The 19,415-nt window shown below is 34.9% G+C and overlaps 1 protein-coding gene across 2 annotated transcripts in view; it reads right to left on the bottom strand.

Moving 5' to 3' along the window:
- Nucleotides 1-1,185: 1,185 nt before the first annotated feature.
- Nucleotides 1,186-19,415, bottom strand: part of LOC143919919 (rho GTPase-activating protein conundrum-like) — a 40,061-nt gene continuing 21,831 nt past the window's right edge. Inside the window, exons 2-12 of one of the 2 annotated variants that reach the window (XM_077442509.1) lie at nt 18,841-18,964; nt 12,103-12,329; nt 5,407-5,528; nt 5,124-5,332; nt 4,942-5,050; nt 4,713-4,869; nt 4,474-4,633; nt 3,227-3,393; nt 2,973-3,150; nt 2,708-2,891; nt 1,186-2,631 (exon numbers count right to left, since the gene is read on the bottom strand). In XM_077442509.1, the coding sequence (XP_077298635.1) occupies nt 2,448-2,631; nt 2,708-2,891; nt 2,973-3,150; nt 3,227-3,393; nt 4,474-4,633; nt 4,713-4,869; nt 4,942-5,050; nt 5,124-5,332; nt 5,407-5,528; nt 12,103-12,329; nt 18,841-18,952 (1,809 nt within the window). In that variant the 5' untranslated portion in view covers nt 18,953-18,964 and the 3' untranslated portion in view covers nt 1,186-2,447. Of the gene's footprint in view, nt 2,632-2,707; nt 2,892-2,972; nt 3,151-3,226; nt 3,394-4,473; nt 4,634-4,712; nt 4,870-4,941; nt 5,051-5,123; nt 5,333-5,406; nt 5,529-7,930; nt 8,077-12,102; nt 12,330-18,840; nt 18,965-19,415 lie in introns of those variants that run through there. The other variant, XM_077442518.1, reaches the window with a different exon arrangement.

Below are 19,415 nucleotides of genomic sequence, written 5' to 3'. Positions count from 1 at the left end.
TTTCTTTTAGTTATTATGTCACCGTTTAATATTATATATTTTTTTATTTTTCCTCTTTTGGTATTTTTTCTTATTTCGTATTTTTTTTCATATTACATACCTCTTTTACGTTTCACTTACGATTACAATTCAGGAAAAAGTTTACCTCTTATCCGATCGTTTTCATACTTTGCCATATTTCTCATTTTGTTCATCAATACATATAAGTAAATGGAGCCTCCGCCATTACGATAGAGATAAAATATCGTATAAGAAGCATTTCAGGTCCGAAGATTTTTAATCTCGGTGACAGTTGGTAGTCATTAGTTTTATACATAGATGGCGGTAGTAAAAAAAAAAATTGGTGTTTTTATTTAAAATAATAATTTTATATACAAATTATACAAGAGTTATGTTTTTAAAAAACTTTTTTTCTTCTTTCTTATTATTGTTATGAATGTTTTTGTTTTTATTTTGTTATTTTTATAAGTCAAACCCTGTGGGTCTATCGGCTTTGCCGTCTTCCTCATGTATTTAAATAAATAAATTTTGATTTCTAAATTTGAAAATTCGTCAATCACGAGATCTACTTTTTCTCAGTCAATGTTTACCTTCTGCTTTCCCCTATATGATGAGCTGCATGTTTCCAAGTCTTCAAAATATTTTTGACCACAATTTGCGTATGAAATGAATGGTGGTCAAAATATTTTTTTTCTTTTCTAATTAAAAAAGTTGTAATTTTAAACTTTTGTGTTTTTAAACATACGAATAATTGTTAAGCGTCAATCTATACATCTCTAGGTATCTAAGTGAAATTCTATGACTCTAAGTTTTTCATGTCTTCAAATACAAAGCAGAATATTTTAAAACAGGACTTCGAATTTGTTTGCATCATCTTTCCAGAAAAATATAAGGAAGAGACAATAATAAATGGGATGTCAATGGTCAATTTTAAGTTATATATACATAGCTATACACAGATTGGCAATGAATAAGAGATTTTGGGTACACAAGGCTTTCAGTGATGTTGTTTTTTTTCCGGTGACCAATAGTAATAGTAATATCTTATGTTTTATCAGTTTAAAGATAAAGTAAGCATTTAGTACTTATCTGGCCAATTGTTGCGGTCTTTTTCTTATGTGTGTAAGGTTTTGTTTGTAATCATCAATTTAATTTAATTAGAAAAATAATACAATTTAAAAAATTAAAAGTTTTAAGCGTGAATTCAAATTTTTATTCTCATCAACATGTACAATGGAATAATTATATCATTATATTCAATCAGTCTTCTTTTGTACAAGTCTCCAAGCAGTAAAAAGTTTTGTTCGTTAATTAAGAACTACTGACATCGTTTCTTACTATCACATAATCGATAAACATTAAAAAATGCCATAAAGGTATGTAAATGCAACAACGAAAATTTCATATATAACGAAATACAGAGAGTATTGGTATATTTAAATACATATTCAAACTACATATTATCGACAATTGAAATCGTTGTGCTATCGTTGATTCTTATGCATAATTAAGGTAACCCCATTTTTATAAATTATATATAGTCCTGTGATATACACACTGACACAAGAAATTAAACTATGTATGTAAAATACGCTATAATGAAATAATAATCTTGAGAAATAATATTAAAAAATCAGATATTGCACTGAATTATCTGCAGAATGGTACGCAAGTGATGAATACTTCATTGAATTAACTTATTATATTATTATATCACTTTGACTCTCTTTTGATTTTCTTTATCATTTAATTTAGATATTTATAAGTATATCGTAAGATACTGTATTTTACCGAAACTCGACTCTTCGAAGCTCGCTGCATTTAAGAACCAGAAGTTATTGCATGTGTGTATATTTAACAAAAAAAAAAGTCTGTAATATGGACTTTGTATATTGAATATATACAGAATAGTTAATTGTATATACAAAGCATAGTTCACAGATTGATTTTAATATGGCAGAGAGTCCAGGGAATCGTGTTTTGGTGAATGTGATGCCACCCGGTAAGATAACGTCTATGAAGAGAGCAATCTTATAAATAAATAGAGGTAGTCGGCTTTAAACCAACGTCACATAAGGTCTTTGGCAAATAATTCACTAAAATAAAGCAGATTCATCAATATAATAAAAACTTATAAAATGCCATATAGTAAAAAAAGAAATGTAGAAGCTTAAATAATATGTACATAAAATAAATGTGAAAGCAACACAATTAATATCTATCTATTATACACTTTGAAATTCAAACTAATTTTCTAGATAATGTAATAAAAAGTGGTTTAAAAACATTAAAAATATATAAATACACAATAGCTTAACTAAAATGGGTAAATATTATGATATATGTATATGGCTTTAGGATAATTATTTTTAAGTGTGACATTGGTTGTAATATCTTATGACTTTTATATTCTATATGTGAGTATAAAATGTTGGCTCGTTGAAAGGTCAAGAGTTTAATGCGTGTCCGTTGGCTTTTTTGAGATGAGGTTTTCTGTCAAGTTGGGAAGCAATCGACGGTGGAACGAGCCACAAGCTGTCACAATATCTCATCAACGCTTCGGTTACCCGACAACTGTTTGCGGCCATCTGAACTTGAGCTTCCAAACCGTCAGCCGGTCGGATGACAAGACTGCAATATAAAGTTCATATTGAAATTGTGATAATCGAAAAAAAATAACAGTAAACGGTATTATAAATCAAAATACCTAGGAGGAAAAAGTGTAGGAGCAATAATCATAGCAACGTTGTGTTCAGACATTTTGTTGGACGCTTGGAATTGAGATATTTTATTCAACAATCGCAACAATTCCAAGAGGGTAGCTCGATGTTCGAATGCCATCAACAGAACGAGTAGATTCAGTGCTCTTCCTTGAGCTGGACCGTCAAGATCTATAAATTTCAATTAAAAATTATTTCTTTGACTACGTTTGATATTGAGTAAATGAGTTACATATATGCACGTTAAAATACCATGCGTTTGGTAGAATAATTGAACCAATTCCGTTGTCAAGATCGGCTGAGGGAGTTCACGTAGGAATTTCTTTAATGCGGCTGTGATTTCATGGCATCCAGCTGCGGCGATTGCACTTTCGACTATTTCAGGCTCCGCGTAAAAGTTTCTCTCTATTTCTTGACACAAACTATCAATCTGAAAGTTTTCATCGTATAAGTAAACAGTAAAAATATAGTCGGTTGTTTAAATTATATGAAAAATAATAGCTAACCTTATGCTTATTTCCAGTGATTCTGAGAATTCCTTCCTCGTGCACCTTTTTGGAAAGGGCTTCTAATAATAATCGTAAAATTTTTGGAATAACAGAACCGGCTTCACCAGCAACCAAATGATCTTTTCGAATTAGTGTTAAAATACAAACTCCAAAAACGTTATTTTCTGTAATGAAAAACAAAATTATATGTAAATATCATTTAAATTTTGAAATTGCCTGAAATATATATGTACATATAATATTTGGATTAAAAAAATGATAAATGATACAAAAATTGTGAGATTGATAGTCAGAGTAGGGCCTGTTCTAAAGCCGTCAGGTTAGAAAACGTACGTTAAATTGGATTCAAGCCTTCAGCTAATAAGTTTCAAGTCCAATATTTTATTTTATTTTTATTACAATCAATGTACACTCGTCATTACAGATCGCTCCAATGTGACGAGTGTACGAGAATGGTCAGACAACGTATACAGTACGTTCAATAAACATCGAATACAATAATTAATCAAGTACAGAAATAATAATCATAGAGACATCTATGGATTATTTTTAGATTTTGTGCACAATTATTATTACAATTCCTATACACATAATAAACACGAAATTATAGAAACATCTATAGATTTCAGATTTCTGTGTATAATTTCTACAAATTATACACACAGATTTTTGTGACAACAGGAAATGGTCAATTACCAATTTTTAGGAATCGTTTCAACAATTAGATGATAGAGAAACGATCGATTTGGAGTCACAAAATCCCCAAACCTGACCAGCAGTTTGGCGAGTCGATCCATCGATCGCAGTGGTGCTAAATATATACGCTACCATTAAGCCAAACTGCTGACTAATAACATCTGTTTTCGTCCTTGATCAGGTTTATTAACTTTACCAATCTAATCTGATCTGAATGTTGATCTTTAAACTACTATAAAACAGAAAAGTTTTAGTTTTTGATCATAGTAAAAAGAAGACAGCCGTAGAAACGTGATTAAAAGTTATTTTCCTTTAATAAGTGTATGTGTGTCGCTTTTCTTGCTAAGCGAAATATCTTTTCATTTAGGATCAGACCTGGTATTGGATATGAACTACATATATACATATTTATCGCTACAGGTTTGGTTGGAGCCATTATTAGTATGTGAAAAAAGTCATAAGTGTCTGTCACTTGTTTGATTATTTTAGAAATGTTCGACATTATCGTTGAAGTACAGTAATTTAGTTAAAAATCAATTGAAAATCACCTTCTTTCTTTTTCCTTTTGTGAGGTTTTCTTTTTTGGAATGGTAAATTATGTCGGTCGTATAATGTAGTAAGATTCAACCACAAATGAGGAACAAGTTTCTTCAAGTGATTTTCGGACAAGTCTTCTATGTTTGTAGCTAAACCTTCTTCCGGCCACATCTAAAAGAATCGCATTATTATAGTACAATTTAGTCATCACTGAATGAATGTTAGGTAGATAAAAAAAATCAAAACAAACCTCATCAATAATAAAATGATCAGTATCTTTCTTAAACTTTTGCTCAAAGCTCAACACTTCATGAGATAAAGCACGGGAGAGATTAGTCTTGTCATCACCCAATCTCTCCGAAGCTACGCTGTGGGCTCGTGTCACCGAAGAGTGAGATTGTTTACGCCTGTAAAAATAGTTTCAATATTATAAAATTGGAATCAGAATGCAATTAACAACATGCTGATCGAATTCTCACTTGGATACTTCATTCTCAGGTATCAGTATTGCTGTCGGAAGTCTTTCTCTACCTAATCGGGGTCCTTGAATCGTTCCGAATCTTTGGTAGCCCAGAAGTTCAATACCCTCTGCAAGCAAATTTTAATTTAGAATTGAAAAGTTTTAAATGATTGTAATATAATGCAATTTTAATGCAACTACCTGTATTCGATGCAACGTCTGCCCAATGTAGCTCGGACGGTTTGAATAGTTCATGAACTGGAACTTGGGTGAAATGTGACGGTGGTGAGTGTCCATCTCTTCCATCGATGTCACGATGGTGAAGATTTGGAGGCAAGTGTGTGAAGGTTGTGGGCGGTGCAGACGGCGTCCGATACAAAGATTGCTTCGATATTGGATAGCCATCGCTTCTAGAAATGTATTTAGATTAATATTGATCTAATATATGCGTAATGAATTGATATAGTTAAAAAGTTTGACGTACATCATCAAATTGGGTGGAGGGTCTGCCCATTCCGTCGGCGGACTACCTGAGCCGCCGCTCGGTAATGAGTCTAGTGAGTCCGGCGTAGCACTCCGAGAACGAGGTTCACTTCCACTCGAGTTCTGAAAGCGTAATATAAATTCACGATTAAATAATGTAATGCATTGATGATTATATAGGTATAATAAATCTAAAGTTTCAATGTTATTGAACAGTCCTCCAACACCAACTATAAAGTACACATTTCTTTTATATAACCACAAAGAGCGGGAATAAATGTAAAACTATCCATATATTAAGAAACAGTCAGGCTTAAACAGCCTGTTTTTAATTATATAAATTGGAAGGCTAAGATCAGGGCCTAGGAGTTCGGCCACCTTTGTGCGAACTTAAATTGGCCGCTCTTTATTTTTATCATAGCATTTCTTTAAATCATATTAATTCGGGGTACAGTGTTGAAAATTTTAATCACAATAAAATTAACAAGAATAACAGACAGAAAAGCAAAAAGTTTAGTTCTGAACGGGACCAGACGACAAGAAAGACTTAACGTTTTCAAGTTTATTCATAAAAATATAGTGTTTTTACCCCCCAATTCTACCTCTAGGACATTGTTCTTTCGATGACCAACCAATACTCAACATCCGTAAGTCGCAAAGATAATAGAACATAAAAGATCTAGCTTTATGCGGAACGAAGCTATACCTGCTATCCCCTTATTTCCTTGAATTATAGTTCGGGTGTGTTACAAGTTGTAACTTACAAAAGCAATCCACAAGTATACAACAAGACAATCTAATTTTTTTATTTTAAAAAGTACATTGTCTCGTTTCTTATTTTTTAAGGAATATAATTTTTTCGACTCTAATTTTTTTTGCGGCCTGTTGCGAGGAACACATTTTTATAAACACATGTTTACTTGAGGTGTGCGTGCATTCGCACGGCACATTTCAGGTATTATTTCCTAACGCATGCGCGCTTTACGTGTTCATGCGTTGTTGTTTATTTTGTACTTGGTTATGTACAGTGTGGTTTTTTTTATTAGAACAGTGATGTGCGGCTGTTCTTGTGCGATATTCATGAACAACCGTCTCGTTCTCCGACGAAATGGTCTCTTAGACTGTATTCGTTGGAGGGGGGGGGGGGGGGCGGCCTCATGTTGAGGGCTTTAAGGGTCGAATTCCTTGATCTTTAAAGCGGGCGTAGAACCAGTTGTTGAGGAGTGTTCTGGATACATCAGAAAATATGTATAAGCTACAGCGGTTGTGCTATCTGAGATCTTACTAGAGGATTTGGGCCTAAAGACACATTAAAGACAAATTACAAATTGAATTGTCAGAATGTTAATTACATAAAATTTTTATAAGATATAGTTTGAAACAATTAAAATCTGACAAAAACGAGTGGGTGGCGGAAAGTCAAATATATAAGGCCTACTTGCCACTATACGTCACCGTCTCCAAAATTTTTGCATTCTTAAACGATTACGATTATTTTAAAACCGGGCAAAATAGCAAAGTTTCAAACCGATGGGAAGAATGTAGGAATCACTGGCGGATCCACGGTGGTGGCACAAGGTCAATGGTCACCACCCTAGAGGACTACATAATATTATACATATACAAAATAATTAAAATTCGTATTCGGCGTTTAAAAACGTGCCTTTTTGGTTCAAAAAGTAACATTATTGAATCGGGGGTGTAAGCAGACCACTCTGCCTTTCAGGTATAAAATGTTTACATGTGCATAATCAGTGCAGCTGATCCACGATCCTTCGCATATACTAAATATATAACGTATATGCGAAGTTGAAAATATTTTACAATGCCTCTTCTTATGTTTACTTCGCAAACGATTTATTATATAGGTAATTTAGTTGAAATATTGCTTCACAAATTAATAAGCTTCTATGACAATACATCAATAATATAACTGGATATACATACGTCTTATTTTTGACGTATATTCAATGGTTCAGGCAATATTTCTACTAGGAATAATGCCTGAACTACTAGCAAAGTGGAACATATAAAAGCCTTGTAAAAATAGCAATTTTATCAAATGGTACCCAAGATAATAAGAAAGCGAGGTGGGTCTGCAGAAAAGAGTAGTTTGGTGTGGTCCAGAATAGGGAAGATTTGTATTGGAGAGGCTTTTATCATCAAAGAATATTAAGTTTGAACACTACATATGTACATAAGAGTTTGAAGTCCGTCTAGTATTTGAACAAGTTCCCAGCTAACCAGTGGCACAGTATTCAGCTGATCAATAGAAATAATTGTGAAGCGAATTAAAGGTTGTTCCAATGAATGAATGAATGTTTGGTGTTATATACATATATGTAGATGTCCTTGAGTTGGCTGGGTATTGTTGTTTAACTAGTTCACAGAAGTTTAGCTCAACAAAAGCGATTAATAGCTTTGTAAAGGTCGTGATTGGGTGACGAATGCACGACTTTCGCTCCAAGCTACAAACTTACTATGTTTAAAGTACATATGTAGTGTATAATAAAGGGCATAGTTACAGAACGTGATAGTCTATCGAAGGCGACTATCTTCGGATAGGAGACGATCATCGCCATGAGGAGCCAACAGACCAGGAACACACGTTGTGACAATATTATCAACAAAAACAACAACAACAACCAACAACAACAACGGTTGCCGACTAAATGCTAGAGTGGCGCCTTGCTCGCCTTGCGACATTACCGCCACTCACCTCACAATTTACAAATGAATGCGTTGCTAAATTTGACTAGAAATGCGTAAACAGCAATGGCGAGTCTGGTTGAAATGCGTTTTTAATTGCCCAACAGGCAGATAGCATAATAGCGCCGAAAAATAAAACCTAACAGCGACAAACCCAGAAGTTGTCGAAGAAGAAGACAATCGTGCTTACGTGCAAGTTCTGGAGATACCTACTGAAGTGCTTGCTTGAAATTTTCTGTAGAAATCGGTTTCTACAATTGCCACGCGTTTGTAGAAACCGATTCGATTATTTTATTATATGTTTTTAGTGCCAACCCATGACATCTACTTCTTTAATGTATTAAAAACTAACAAAAAATATTGACGTTTTGCAATTTCATTAGTATCACAGGATATTTTTACATGTGAAGAAACCAAAATTAATTTCGAGTCATAGCCTTAAATACGAAGGAGCGCGCACCGTTGCGCTTATGGCGATGAAGTGGTTAAGCTTCAATAGCTCATATCTAGTCACCGGAGCCTGAGGGGGCCGTGTATTGTTCAAAGGTTGTAAATGCATTGTTAAAGGTTTGCCGAACAATGGATAGCACTGTGACTATCCTACCTCTACTCATATCTAAAGGGCGGATAGAGAGCGTGCTTTTTCCAGGAAACACGGCGTTTTGGGTCTATTCACAAAGCTAGAGTGCAATAAAAAAGGTTCGGCGAACCTTTAACAAAGGTTCATCATAAACATGAACAATGCACAACGAACAATAAACAAAGAACAGCACGCTTCCGGTCCTACCTCTACTCATATCTAGCTCGCATTGAACAATATCGCCAGTGAATTTGAGTACAAATGGTACTTATGTACATAGGTTCATTGTAAAATAAGTTTTGTCTTATCTAGAAGGATCTGAAAGGACGAATAATGGTAAGAACCGACGTGTACGTGGGACTCCGGTTGTGAGAGGCGTATCTTCATGTCACTGCTAATTCGTACAATTTTTTTTAGGATAACCAGTAGCATAGATCAATGGTTAGCATGTAATGCTTTCAATTGTGTGGTCACGGGTTATATTCCGTATGCTGCTGGCCAGACCTTGAATATTTATTTATTTACATATTAGCCACAGTGATATTACAGAATGTTCTAACGCGTCACTGTGACCAGACATATAAGCATAATACAAATACTACATATATATATATATATATATATATATATATATATATATATATATATATATATATATATAAGAAAATTAGCGAGACATCACTCGCGTTATAGATAATACATTTTTGAAATCATATCAAATAGTAGTGACATAGTGGGTAGGATGGTTTTTGCCAATTTGATGGAGGAACCGCTTCAACAATGAAATCAGATAAATTGGCAAACTCTAATAGGAAACGATCGACTTGGAGTCACAAATATCCAAGTGTAAGCTCTACCGAGGTCAGCTCACGGTATCGAACCCGGCGACCTCTCGGTGCTTAGGATCAACACAACCACCGACCCATGCTGATGGCTCAGTGGTTGTGCTGTCATGTGACCCCAAGTTCGATCGTTTCTTATTAGAGTTTGCAATTTTATTGAAACGGTTCCAACAAATTGACATCGATTTCGCAAAAATTCGAGCTATTCAGCATCTCGATTTTCGCTGTTTAGAAAATGCTGCAAAAAATTGTCCATAGATGTCTCTGTGGCTGTTAATCGTTTGACCATATGTAGATGTCGTGTTTATTAAATAATTAATAATTAATCGGTATAGCACAATCGTCAATCTGTTAGGCGAGTTGGATAATACTCTAAGGGTGAGGTTTGTCAAGGGACGCGACGATACAGATTAGCGTTTTGTGCATGTGCAAAAATATCTAAAAAAAAAAACACATGTCGTGTATCTCTCTGTGTGTTTACCTGACATTCCTACGAAAGATTTCCTTATTAAGATTTTTAATAACCTGAGACATCTAATGCCATATTCGCAACTCCTTTGAGGATATCATCGAAACTTCGAAAGGACGAGTGAAAGTTCCAGATCAGCCCTCTTCAGGTTAATATTTATATCTTTCCTATGCAATGAGCATTTTTGTTAGACTTTTTTATTTCATTCTTCGTTTCGGCTCTAACTTTCGGTCACTTTCACTCAATATATTTTCACCCAATGACATACAATTGACAGAGTGGCCTCAATTTTCACTCTGTCGCTCGTTCCTCTTTGCTCATTAGTGGAGTCGATATTGATGAACGTGTCCTTGCCTTGTTAATTGCATTTTCACATTACAATGTGACGAAAGTTTTAAAAGCAATTTCAAATGTATAACATGTGAAATAAAACACCAGGTTGAAATATTAACAATGCGGTGGGGAAATCGTCAAAATAATCTAAAGGTGAGTATGAATATTGATTGGTATGCAAATGGCAGTAAAACGCGTCGAATGTGCTAATGAAATCGTTGCACAAAATCTGATATACTTAATATAATATAATTTTGCAATTATACTCTATTTTTTTTTGCATAATGTGTTAAAGCAAGTATTTCGCGATAATTCAAAACGCGCAACGTAAGCGTCGATGCGTAAAATGTAAAGATTTAGATATGTATATGCATTTTGTGTGAACTTATTATGTGTGTATTTAAAAAATAATAATGAAATTATTTAACGGTGAGTGGTTGGATGATTTTGCAAAGAAGATAGTATGTAGTATATTGCGCGACACGCCATTCATTCGAAAATCGGAGAGAGAAGATGAGATGTCACTTGATAAGATGCCATTTTCATTAAAGGGGCAGATATACAGAGATATACACATTTTTTTTTTTAGTTAGTTTTGCACATGTAAAAAAAATGCTAGCACGCCTGATTTATGCTATGGCACCCAAGCCAAAACTTTTTGAATTAACATAGGTTTAACAGTGATTCCCATATCTGAAGAAATGTAAGAGAAACTTGTCGAAGAGAAACTCCTGCAGTGTGAGACATACTTGTTCACTACATGAGGCCAAGAACGCGTCCGTGCCGTACTCATCCATTCTCTCTTGTCAAAAATTCTGGATTATTAACTATAGTTCCACTTTTAAATTAAAAAAAATTAGAAGTTCAACATTCTTCTTACCTATAATACTTCTATCTAATGTTTTAACATTAAAATATGGTTTTCTTATGTGGACATGGCATAAAGATCAAAAGTAGTATTAAAAATTGTTGAAGGTATATTAAAAAGAAGAGAACTTGGGATTCAAGCCGAAAGGCAGCTATGACAGGCGAGTGTTTTGTGGATGATTTGTGTCGCTCCAGTATGTAGTTCAATAGCTTGTATCATAGTCATTCACAGCCATTCGCCACCCACTTGCTAGATGAAGGCCTCTCCAACACGCTTTCATTCGTCTCTGTTTTGAAGAACTCGCATTCATCTCATTCCACACATTTTTATGATCACTCATGTCCTCTGTGGCCTTCCATGAAACTTTTTACATTCTCTCGGGTATAATTAAAGCACTTCTTTCGTCCATCTATCGTCCGTTCTTCTAGCTACGTGACTCGCACATTTCCATTTCAATTTCTTAACTCTCAACATTACACAAACCACCTATTTTACGTATTCCGTTTTCTATCTCTCCTAGTTATTTTAAGCATACAGCGTTCCATCTTCGAATGCTCTAGAGCAGAGCACCGCAACTTGGTGGACGCGGCCCTTTTAATACCTTACGCACAACTTTGATCTAACGCGTGCGAGCGAGATGGCGTGTGAGGGAGAAAACCGTTTGTTAGTTAACGTTTTGTCACCTATGTACATATGTATGTAGGGACTAGCTAGCGACTCCCAATAAATTACACATGTATGTATGTACATAGTTGACAAACTCTACGAGTCATAAACAATGTGTTCCGCGAATATGCAGCATTCTGATTTTCAATGACCAAGTTTCGCATCCATACGGCATCACTGACAAGACATGAATAAAATGTTTTAATTTGATTTTAATAACAAAAATGTACCTCGTGGTCGCGGAACACATCTCTGATGTCTGGTCGTCGCGTTCTCTGTCTCCTGAGGGTTCTGTTGAGTCTGCGGACGCGACGTCTTGCAGCATCAGCTTGAGCCCTTGGCAATCTTCTCAGAGCTGCTGTGACTTCAGCTTCAGCAGCCTCTCGTCCAGCTAGAAAGGGAGCGGCTAGCTGTGCCAGACCAGCTGCCACCAACCATTCCGCCTCTTGCTCACCCTCTGAAAACAAAAATAAGCAAACATCAGCCTCGAGGATAAACAAAACGGATCCATTTTAGTGGAGAGGACATATCATCACATTTGGATTCTGTGATTCACTGCCGGCAAATGAGAAAGCTGACTGCTTCGAGCGCACACATCCGGCCTCAAATTAAAGTTTATTTTCATTCCGATCGAATTACATGCTAGTAAAATTTCATGTCTGTATGTTTTTTTTTTACCTAGGACACAATTGGGTAAAGGACACAACGCTCCCATCTTGTCAACGAGGTTCGTTCAACCCATGGTTGAGCTGTACCAACTAACCGAAAATACGATAGAAATAATAATACAGAGCAACGGAATATGTGTTCATCTTTTTGGGTTTAGACAGACGACAACACTCAACACTGCTTTCAGTGAAACTGAGGAGATTTCTGAACTGTCTCACCACTAAGAAGATCTGGAATAGATGACACACCAACTTTTCGTATTCAACTCCTACAGAATCAACTAGATCACCTTTGGTACAGTTATTCTTGTACTTTTGACTGTCGGAACTTTCAACAGAGTAATGATTAAGTATCGTGAAAAAAATAAGTAAGGAAGTCATCTGTATGCGCTACAAATTGGTGATTGGTTCTAATTAGATTTCGAATATGAAAGTCAAACAAGGCCGCTGTGAAGTGAACTTCAAGTTGTGCATTCGTTTAATTAGCATAATTGGGTATGGAATTGGAAGTATGTAAGTTCGAGGAAAGGTTCCCCCCGGAAAGGTGAGAAAAGAGGGTTTCTATTTATAGGTGGGTGAATCAAACGTACGAAGCACTCTCAGCTGAATCAGCATATGAAAAATGGTGTAAAAAGAAACAAAGCAAAGCTGTCGAAAGCACTCTCCAGAGTCGACGGAACGTTTGTTGCCAAATGGTATTTTCTCGCATCCGCCTTCTGTGTCATTACGCAGATATAATAGCTGCTTGAATTATGCAGATGTCACCCAGTGTAATGGTGGTACCTAAGGAAAAACAATAATCGAGAAAAACCTGTTCGGCAAATATTGAATCGACCTTGAATTGAATTAGAATATGTTTTGAGGTCAACCGGATCGTTTTCAAGAAATGAGATGTCGTTTGCGTGAAATCGCCGATGGTTTGCAAAGAAAGCCTTAAGCAAACTCAAAACCTCACCCAGTTTATATAAATTACATGAAATCCAACTTGAATGTAAGAAAAGTGCTCAAATGGCACCCAAGACGGTAAAATTACGCAAAGGAAGGTGAGGTGATAAGTGAGGAAAATGTGTGGAATTATAATATGTATGTACATAAATGCTCAAAACAGAGAAAAATGGAACTGTGTTAGAAAGGACTTTCAGTATTAATCTCACTATTCTTATCCTAATCAGGGCTCGAAATGGACGGGAGCGCATGGGAACCTTTCCCTTTCGTGAAAAATTCAATATTTAAAAATCTTTCAGTCTTGCATATCCCTCTGATGAGAAAACTTGAATTTAGCGACCGTGTTAAATAAATAAGCAATAATTAATTTGAGAAACTCTGATTCATCACACACAAATCTGTCAATCTATTATGAATATATGTACATATATGAATATGCATTTGTACATATGAAAACTTTTGAACATACTCTTCTTCGAACAGTGGCCCATTAAGCATATATTTTACACCAGGATTTCTCAAACATTCGAAATAAACTAATGCCTGCGGCGTATGATATTTTTTAATTGAACATAATGAATAAGGATACTTTTCTATTTCTGATTAAGACATACAATTTTTACTTTATCTATGTACATACGTAGTAACAATAGATGAAGTTTTGTGATCATGCGAAAATTCGAACTCGAGATTTTGACTGATTCGAACTCAGAATCGATTACTGATCACGTTTTCATGATCTAGTTTTCCTTTAGCTCAGGAGCAAATTTTTCTTTTTATCTCAGGTAACAAAATTTAGTACCGGCTCTAAATAAGAATGCATATAATGTTATAAAAAAATCAAAATTATGTTTTGAAAAAATAGGAAAAAGAGCTCAATATATTCAATTTATTAGCAAGTTTGTTTCGAAAAGTCTCAACTCCTCCCCCCCTCCCAGGGTAATCTTCGACTGTGTTATTAATGATGGATTACTGTTAGCACCTTGCGAAAATCTTGCGCTATTTCCAAACACCAAAGATCAGTCTGTTGTGGTGGTCCATTGCCCAACCTCAATATTTGGTAGATGGACAACAGAAGAAGACACCGCTTGCATGTGCCAGATACATCCTTGTCCACTAACCAGTCTGACCGGCCATCGTAAGCATTTTCGTTTCATAACCCAACTCAAATCATTGTTTTTTGTTTTCAATCCAGGTCTCAAGCCTGTCCATGTCAATTTTGGATTATTGCCGTTATTAATTGCAACCTGGGCGTGCATACAATTATTAGCAGTTTGTCAGCTCTTCTCTTGGGCGCTTGCGACGTTCTGGAATCGATTAGCACAGTTCGTATGTTCCACTTACGCTTTTACCTACCGTTATGCTTCGTCTTATTCGGAATTGATTAAAATTTCTTCTAAATATTCTGTGACATCTACTGTTATTTCACGCTTATCTACCAAAGTCATCGTTGCAAAAAATATCCTCATAATTGAAATATCTGCTTCGGTGACATTTTTTAATATAATCTTATACACATGTAGAACGAAATGTCAACATTTGCATCATATCTTGGCATCTCAAGTTTTTTTACAATATAAAATACTAGTTTTGTTCCTGAAGCGTGAAAAATGTCTACAAGTTGGTTAGTCGACCTTTACAAGTTGCTAGTACGTTAAGTAAGTTTGATATTTTTTACTAGTGAATAGAGTTGCATTTAAGGATAAGATCACAAAAAAAATGAGGCCAAAAGTTCCCATAATGAGTTATTTACGACCGTGACAAATTTACCCAAACGCATCTCGAGAGGGGTGGCGTAATATTCTGGTCAGGGACTGTAGTCTGACAGACTTCCTGAACTCTTCCGTTGGCTTTGAAACTTTGCCATTTTGCGAGGCTTGGCTCCCGATAGAAATATCAATTGTTTCCGCAATTCGACAGTAAAATTTAATTGTCATAAACAAGTTTAAACATTCAAAAAATGTGGAGATGGTGACAGCTAACCCATTGCCTTTAGCCAGTAGCCTCATTTTTTTGACTTTCCGCCCCCTACTAGATTTGTAAAATTTTAATTGTTGAAATGTCTATATGTCTTTTTCACACTATGTCTTATAAAATGTGCATTATAGGCTTTCACTAATAGATTATATAATTAGGATATATGTACATAAATAGTTTGCATCGTGTATTTGCCATGCGTGGAAATTTGACCGAATCGAGACTTGGTAGACGGACTTTAAGCTTACGGACGTACATTAAGTCTATTGTGTGTCAAAATTACTTAAAACCCAATGAAAACACATATATTATTCAGAAATCACTTGACTTATCAAGGATTGTAAATAGGTTTTTGAGCTCTTTTTCCTATTATGCTTTAGATTAACATTAGAATAATATAATACTGTGATTACTAACCAAATTAAATTAAAATTGTAAAATAGAAAATGATCAGTAGATCAGTAGCTATTAAAATAGATATAAGATGTATTGTGAACATAATTTCGTAATAATAAAAAGCATTTAAAAATCAAAATCAAACTTGACTTATCATTCAAATTTGATATTTTTGATAAATTTAAACGATTAAAAAAATCATTCAGGCAAATGTCAGCCTAGCGTCCATCGGCCAAGTGTCCGTTCGGCCAATGATCCGTCAACCGTACTTGCAGAAATGAATAAGGGCGAAAACACACTGAGTGGTACGGAATGTCATGTCCTTGGCTCGCCGCTGTTACAGCGGGTGTTCCCCAAACCGAACTCGGGTGTAGTTGCACGTGCAGAGTGCATATGTTTCTCCTACATTTCTTCAAATATGGAATTCACCGTTAACGATCACTGTCAAGCAAGGGTAAATACAAGGATAAAATATCACCGAAAACACACCAGGATGTGATTTTTGCGACTGTGCACCATGTACGTGGGCCGTTTTTTCGCATGTTTACAAGTATCCAAAAAGAAACACGTAACACGTACCACTCAGTGTGTTTTTTTACCCTAAGAATACTAATTATTAGCATTTCTGAAAAAGTTCCCATTTCAAAATTCGTTTCTCATGATTAATGAAGAAAAAAAATAAGAGGTCAACTGTAGAGTTTATCATAGAATTTATCAACAATCGTTTCAAAAGTTTGGCTGGTTGTTTTTTAAATAAGTATCTCATATTACAAAATAAAATAAATTGTGAGCTAAGCAAATGCGGAAAATGCTGGCAGATTTAGATAAAAAATTACATTAAAAAATATGAAATTCATGATAGATCAAACTGGTGATAGTTTTATAAGTGCTATTAGCACAGTGCGTGTAGGAAGTAGTAGCTGGTCTTCAGAAAGCGAAAGCATTGGCTGGTTCCTGTCTAGAAGTAGGGTCAAAAGAGTCACTGTTATCATGACACAATATTCTCTGGTGGTTCTTGTCATACCATGTAACAACAGAAGAAGTTTTTTCCCACGCGTGCGTCCACAATTGAGAAGAACTGTTTAGTGTCAAATCAGACTCCTGCAACAACCACTTGAGCTGTGATCATTGTTGTCCAGATCATTTCCCACGTCTTTTCAATGGAGCGGTAGCCGTTTTTGGTTCATATCGAACCGTATTTGTGAGTCATTAGCCATCAGATTTGAATTGTTTTGGAGCGGTCGTGGGTAGTGTCAATTGAATGTGTAACGCAAATGAAACGCAGATAAAGAGCTTTTGAATGCAGATTAGACGAAATCTTAGTGGCCTACGTCACAAGTTGACATAGAAAAGCTGTCGGTCACGTGCTTTCGACTATTTTTAAATGTTTTAATGTCGTAATAAATAAGCTCAAGAAGTGGCTAATTTTGCTCAGGATGCTACATTCGCGAGCACATGTTTTCCATGTGGTTCAAACTTTCGGAAAGAAAAAAAAATCGATATAAATAGTAGTACAATAACCGCTATAACAAAAATATAAAGAGATAAATTGAACTTGAGAATTAAATGTCAAGATTCTAAAGTGTTGGGTACCAGATGTATGCACGTAGCACAGAAATTGTAGGATCTTAAGTTGAAATGAGAATGACAATTTAAATGCGCATTTTATAAAACAAATATTTCGTAAGCTTTTCATAAAATTTGTGTGAATTAAAAAAATATATTATATTTTTAAAAAATATATTTTCTAATATATTAAAGAAAAAACAGCAACACATAGAAACAAATTATGATTAGATTATAAAACAAAAGAACACATCAAATTATGTTTCTTTAATATAATATTTGTACACTTAAAAAATAAAATGAGAAAAAAGACTAAAACCCTTTAATAAATAAATAATAAAAAAAGACGATCAAACGTATAAATAAGATATAATTAAGATTACAAAAATATAAATAAGATAAAATATTGCTAAATGTAACATTTTTTATTTAACAGAAATATATTAATTTAATGCGAAATTAATTTTATTCTAATGCGCAAATGATTCGTTCTATGGAGCAGCTATTTTTCTAAATAAACCGTTAAATGTCTGTTCATACCATCAAAACACTTTTTTAAACGGGTACGATTTAGGGCGCGAACACACAGCGCGGGCTGTGGGATGTGGTATATGGGACGTTTTTTTTAGATAGTTTTAAACATACAGAAAAAACATGTACACGGAACCGTCTATTCATTGGAGCGATCTCGTTGAAATTCTATAGTATTGTTTATCCTTGCTTGACGGTGATATATACCAAAACGACCCTTTGGATCATTGCTTGACAGTGATCGATAACGGTGTATCCCATATTTGAAAAAAATATAGCAGAACTAATAAGATCGAAATAATAAGATCGTAGGAAATAAAAATTATAATAAGGATTTCATGCTTTTATTGTTTAATAATAGCAATAGAAGGCGGAGAATACTTTTTCAATTATTCAATTGATGGTTTTTTTTACCCTAACAACGTAGGTTGCGAACTGATTTGAAATTATTTGACATAACTGATTTGAAATTATTTCCCGGTTTTTTTCCAGTAATCTTCCCGGACATGCATACAACAAATCCTGAAAGTTCTATCATAATCGGTTCAGTGGTTTAGGAGCCTATTCGAGACACATAGACATTCATTTTTATATATCTATATAGATATAGATTGGGTATAAGAAGCTTGTCCGTAGAATATTATTTAATTGGAATGCGCATGTAAGCTCGGAAAGATGGATTTACAAAAGTGGAAACATAAAAATTTGGGTGATATCAAAAAAGCAATGAAAGAGGTTGAAGATGTAACAGCCAAGACATGCAGTTTGAAAGCGCACGAGGGACGCTTAAGTGGTACCTAAGATAATGTAGGAGGAATCATGGATGGATGTAGCCCAAAATTATTCATGACTAGGGTCGATGTGATTATATGTAATGGAGATTACCTTCGTAGTGTTGAGGCTCTTCGTAGAAGTTGTGATGGCGTGCCAGGTCATATTCAGCCCAATAGTCGGCCAGCTCGTGGCCAACTTCTGGATAAGCCACCGTGGCCGCCATCGTAGGTGAAACCTGCAAAGATGCAAAATACCTATTAATAATATATCAACTTGGAAGTAGAGGCTCCCGAGGCGACAGCCTAAGCTGCTTTTAAACATGGTAAATATTGGAAAAGAACGTGTTGTCGATATCAAAATAATTAAATTAATCGACCTGTCGAACGAGATGTACATAACCTTGGTGCACGGATTTGCGAAGAAGACCACCCGGTGATGGAGACGAGCAAAAAATTATATTATGGCACACAAACAAAATGCGTGCAGTTTGCTTGAATAAATGATTACACCTGATGTTGGAACTATTTTTATAATTTGACTCTCCCACATGCAAGTGTATTTTTGTGTGACAAACAACTTAAATGCGTACAACATTCTCATTTTCTCAATTGAAATCAGAGTTCTTTACGTTATTGCTTGTTTACATACTCTCTAAATACGCAACAGGCAGTGTTGGGTAGATTCCA

Source organism: Arctopsyche grandis, chromosome 1 (genome assembly GCF_051622035.1).
Source record: "Arctopsyche grandis isolate Sample6627 chromosome 1, ASM5162203v2, whole genome shotgun sequence".
Lineage (NCBI taxonomy): Eukaryota > Metazoa > Arthropoda > Insecta > Trichoptera > Hydropsychidae > Arctopsyche > Arctopsyche grandis.
This window is presented reverse-complemented; position numbering and strand designations above follow the sequence as displayed.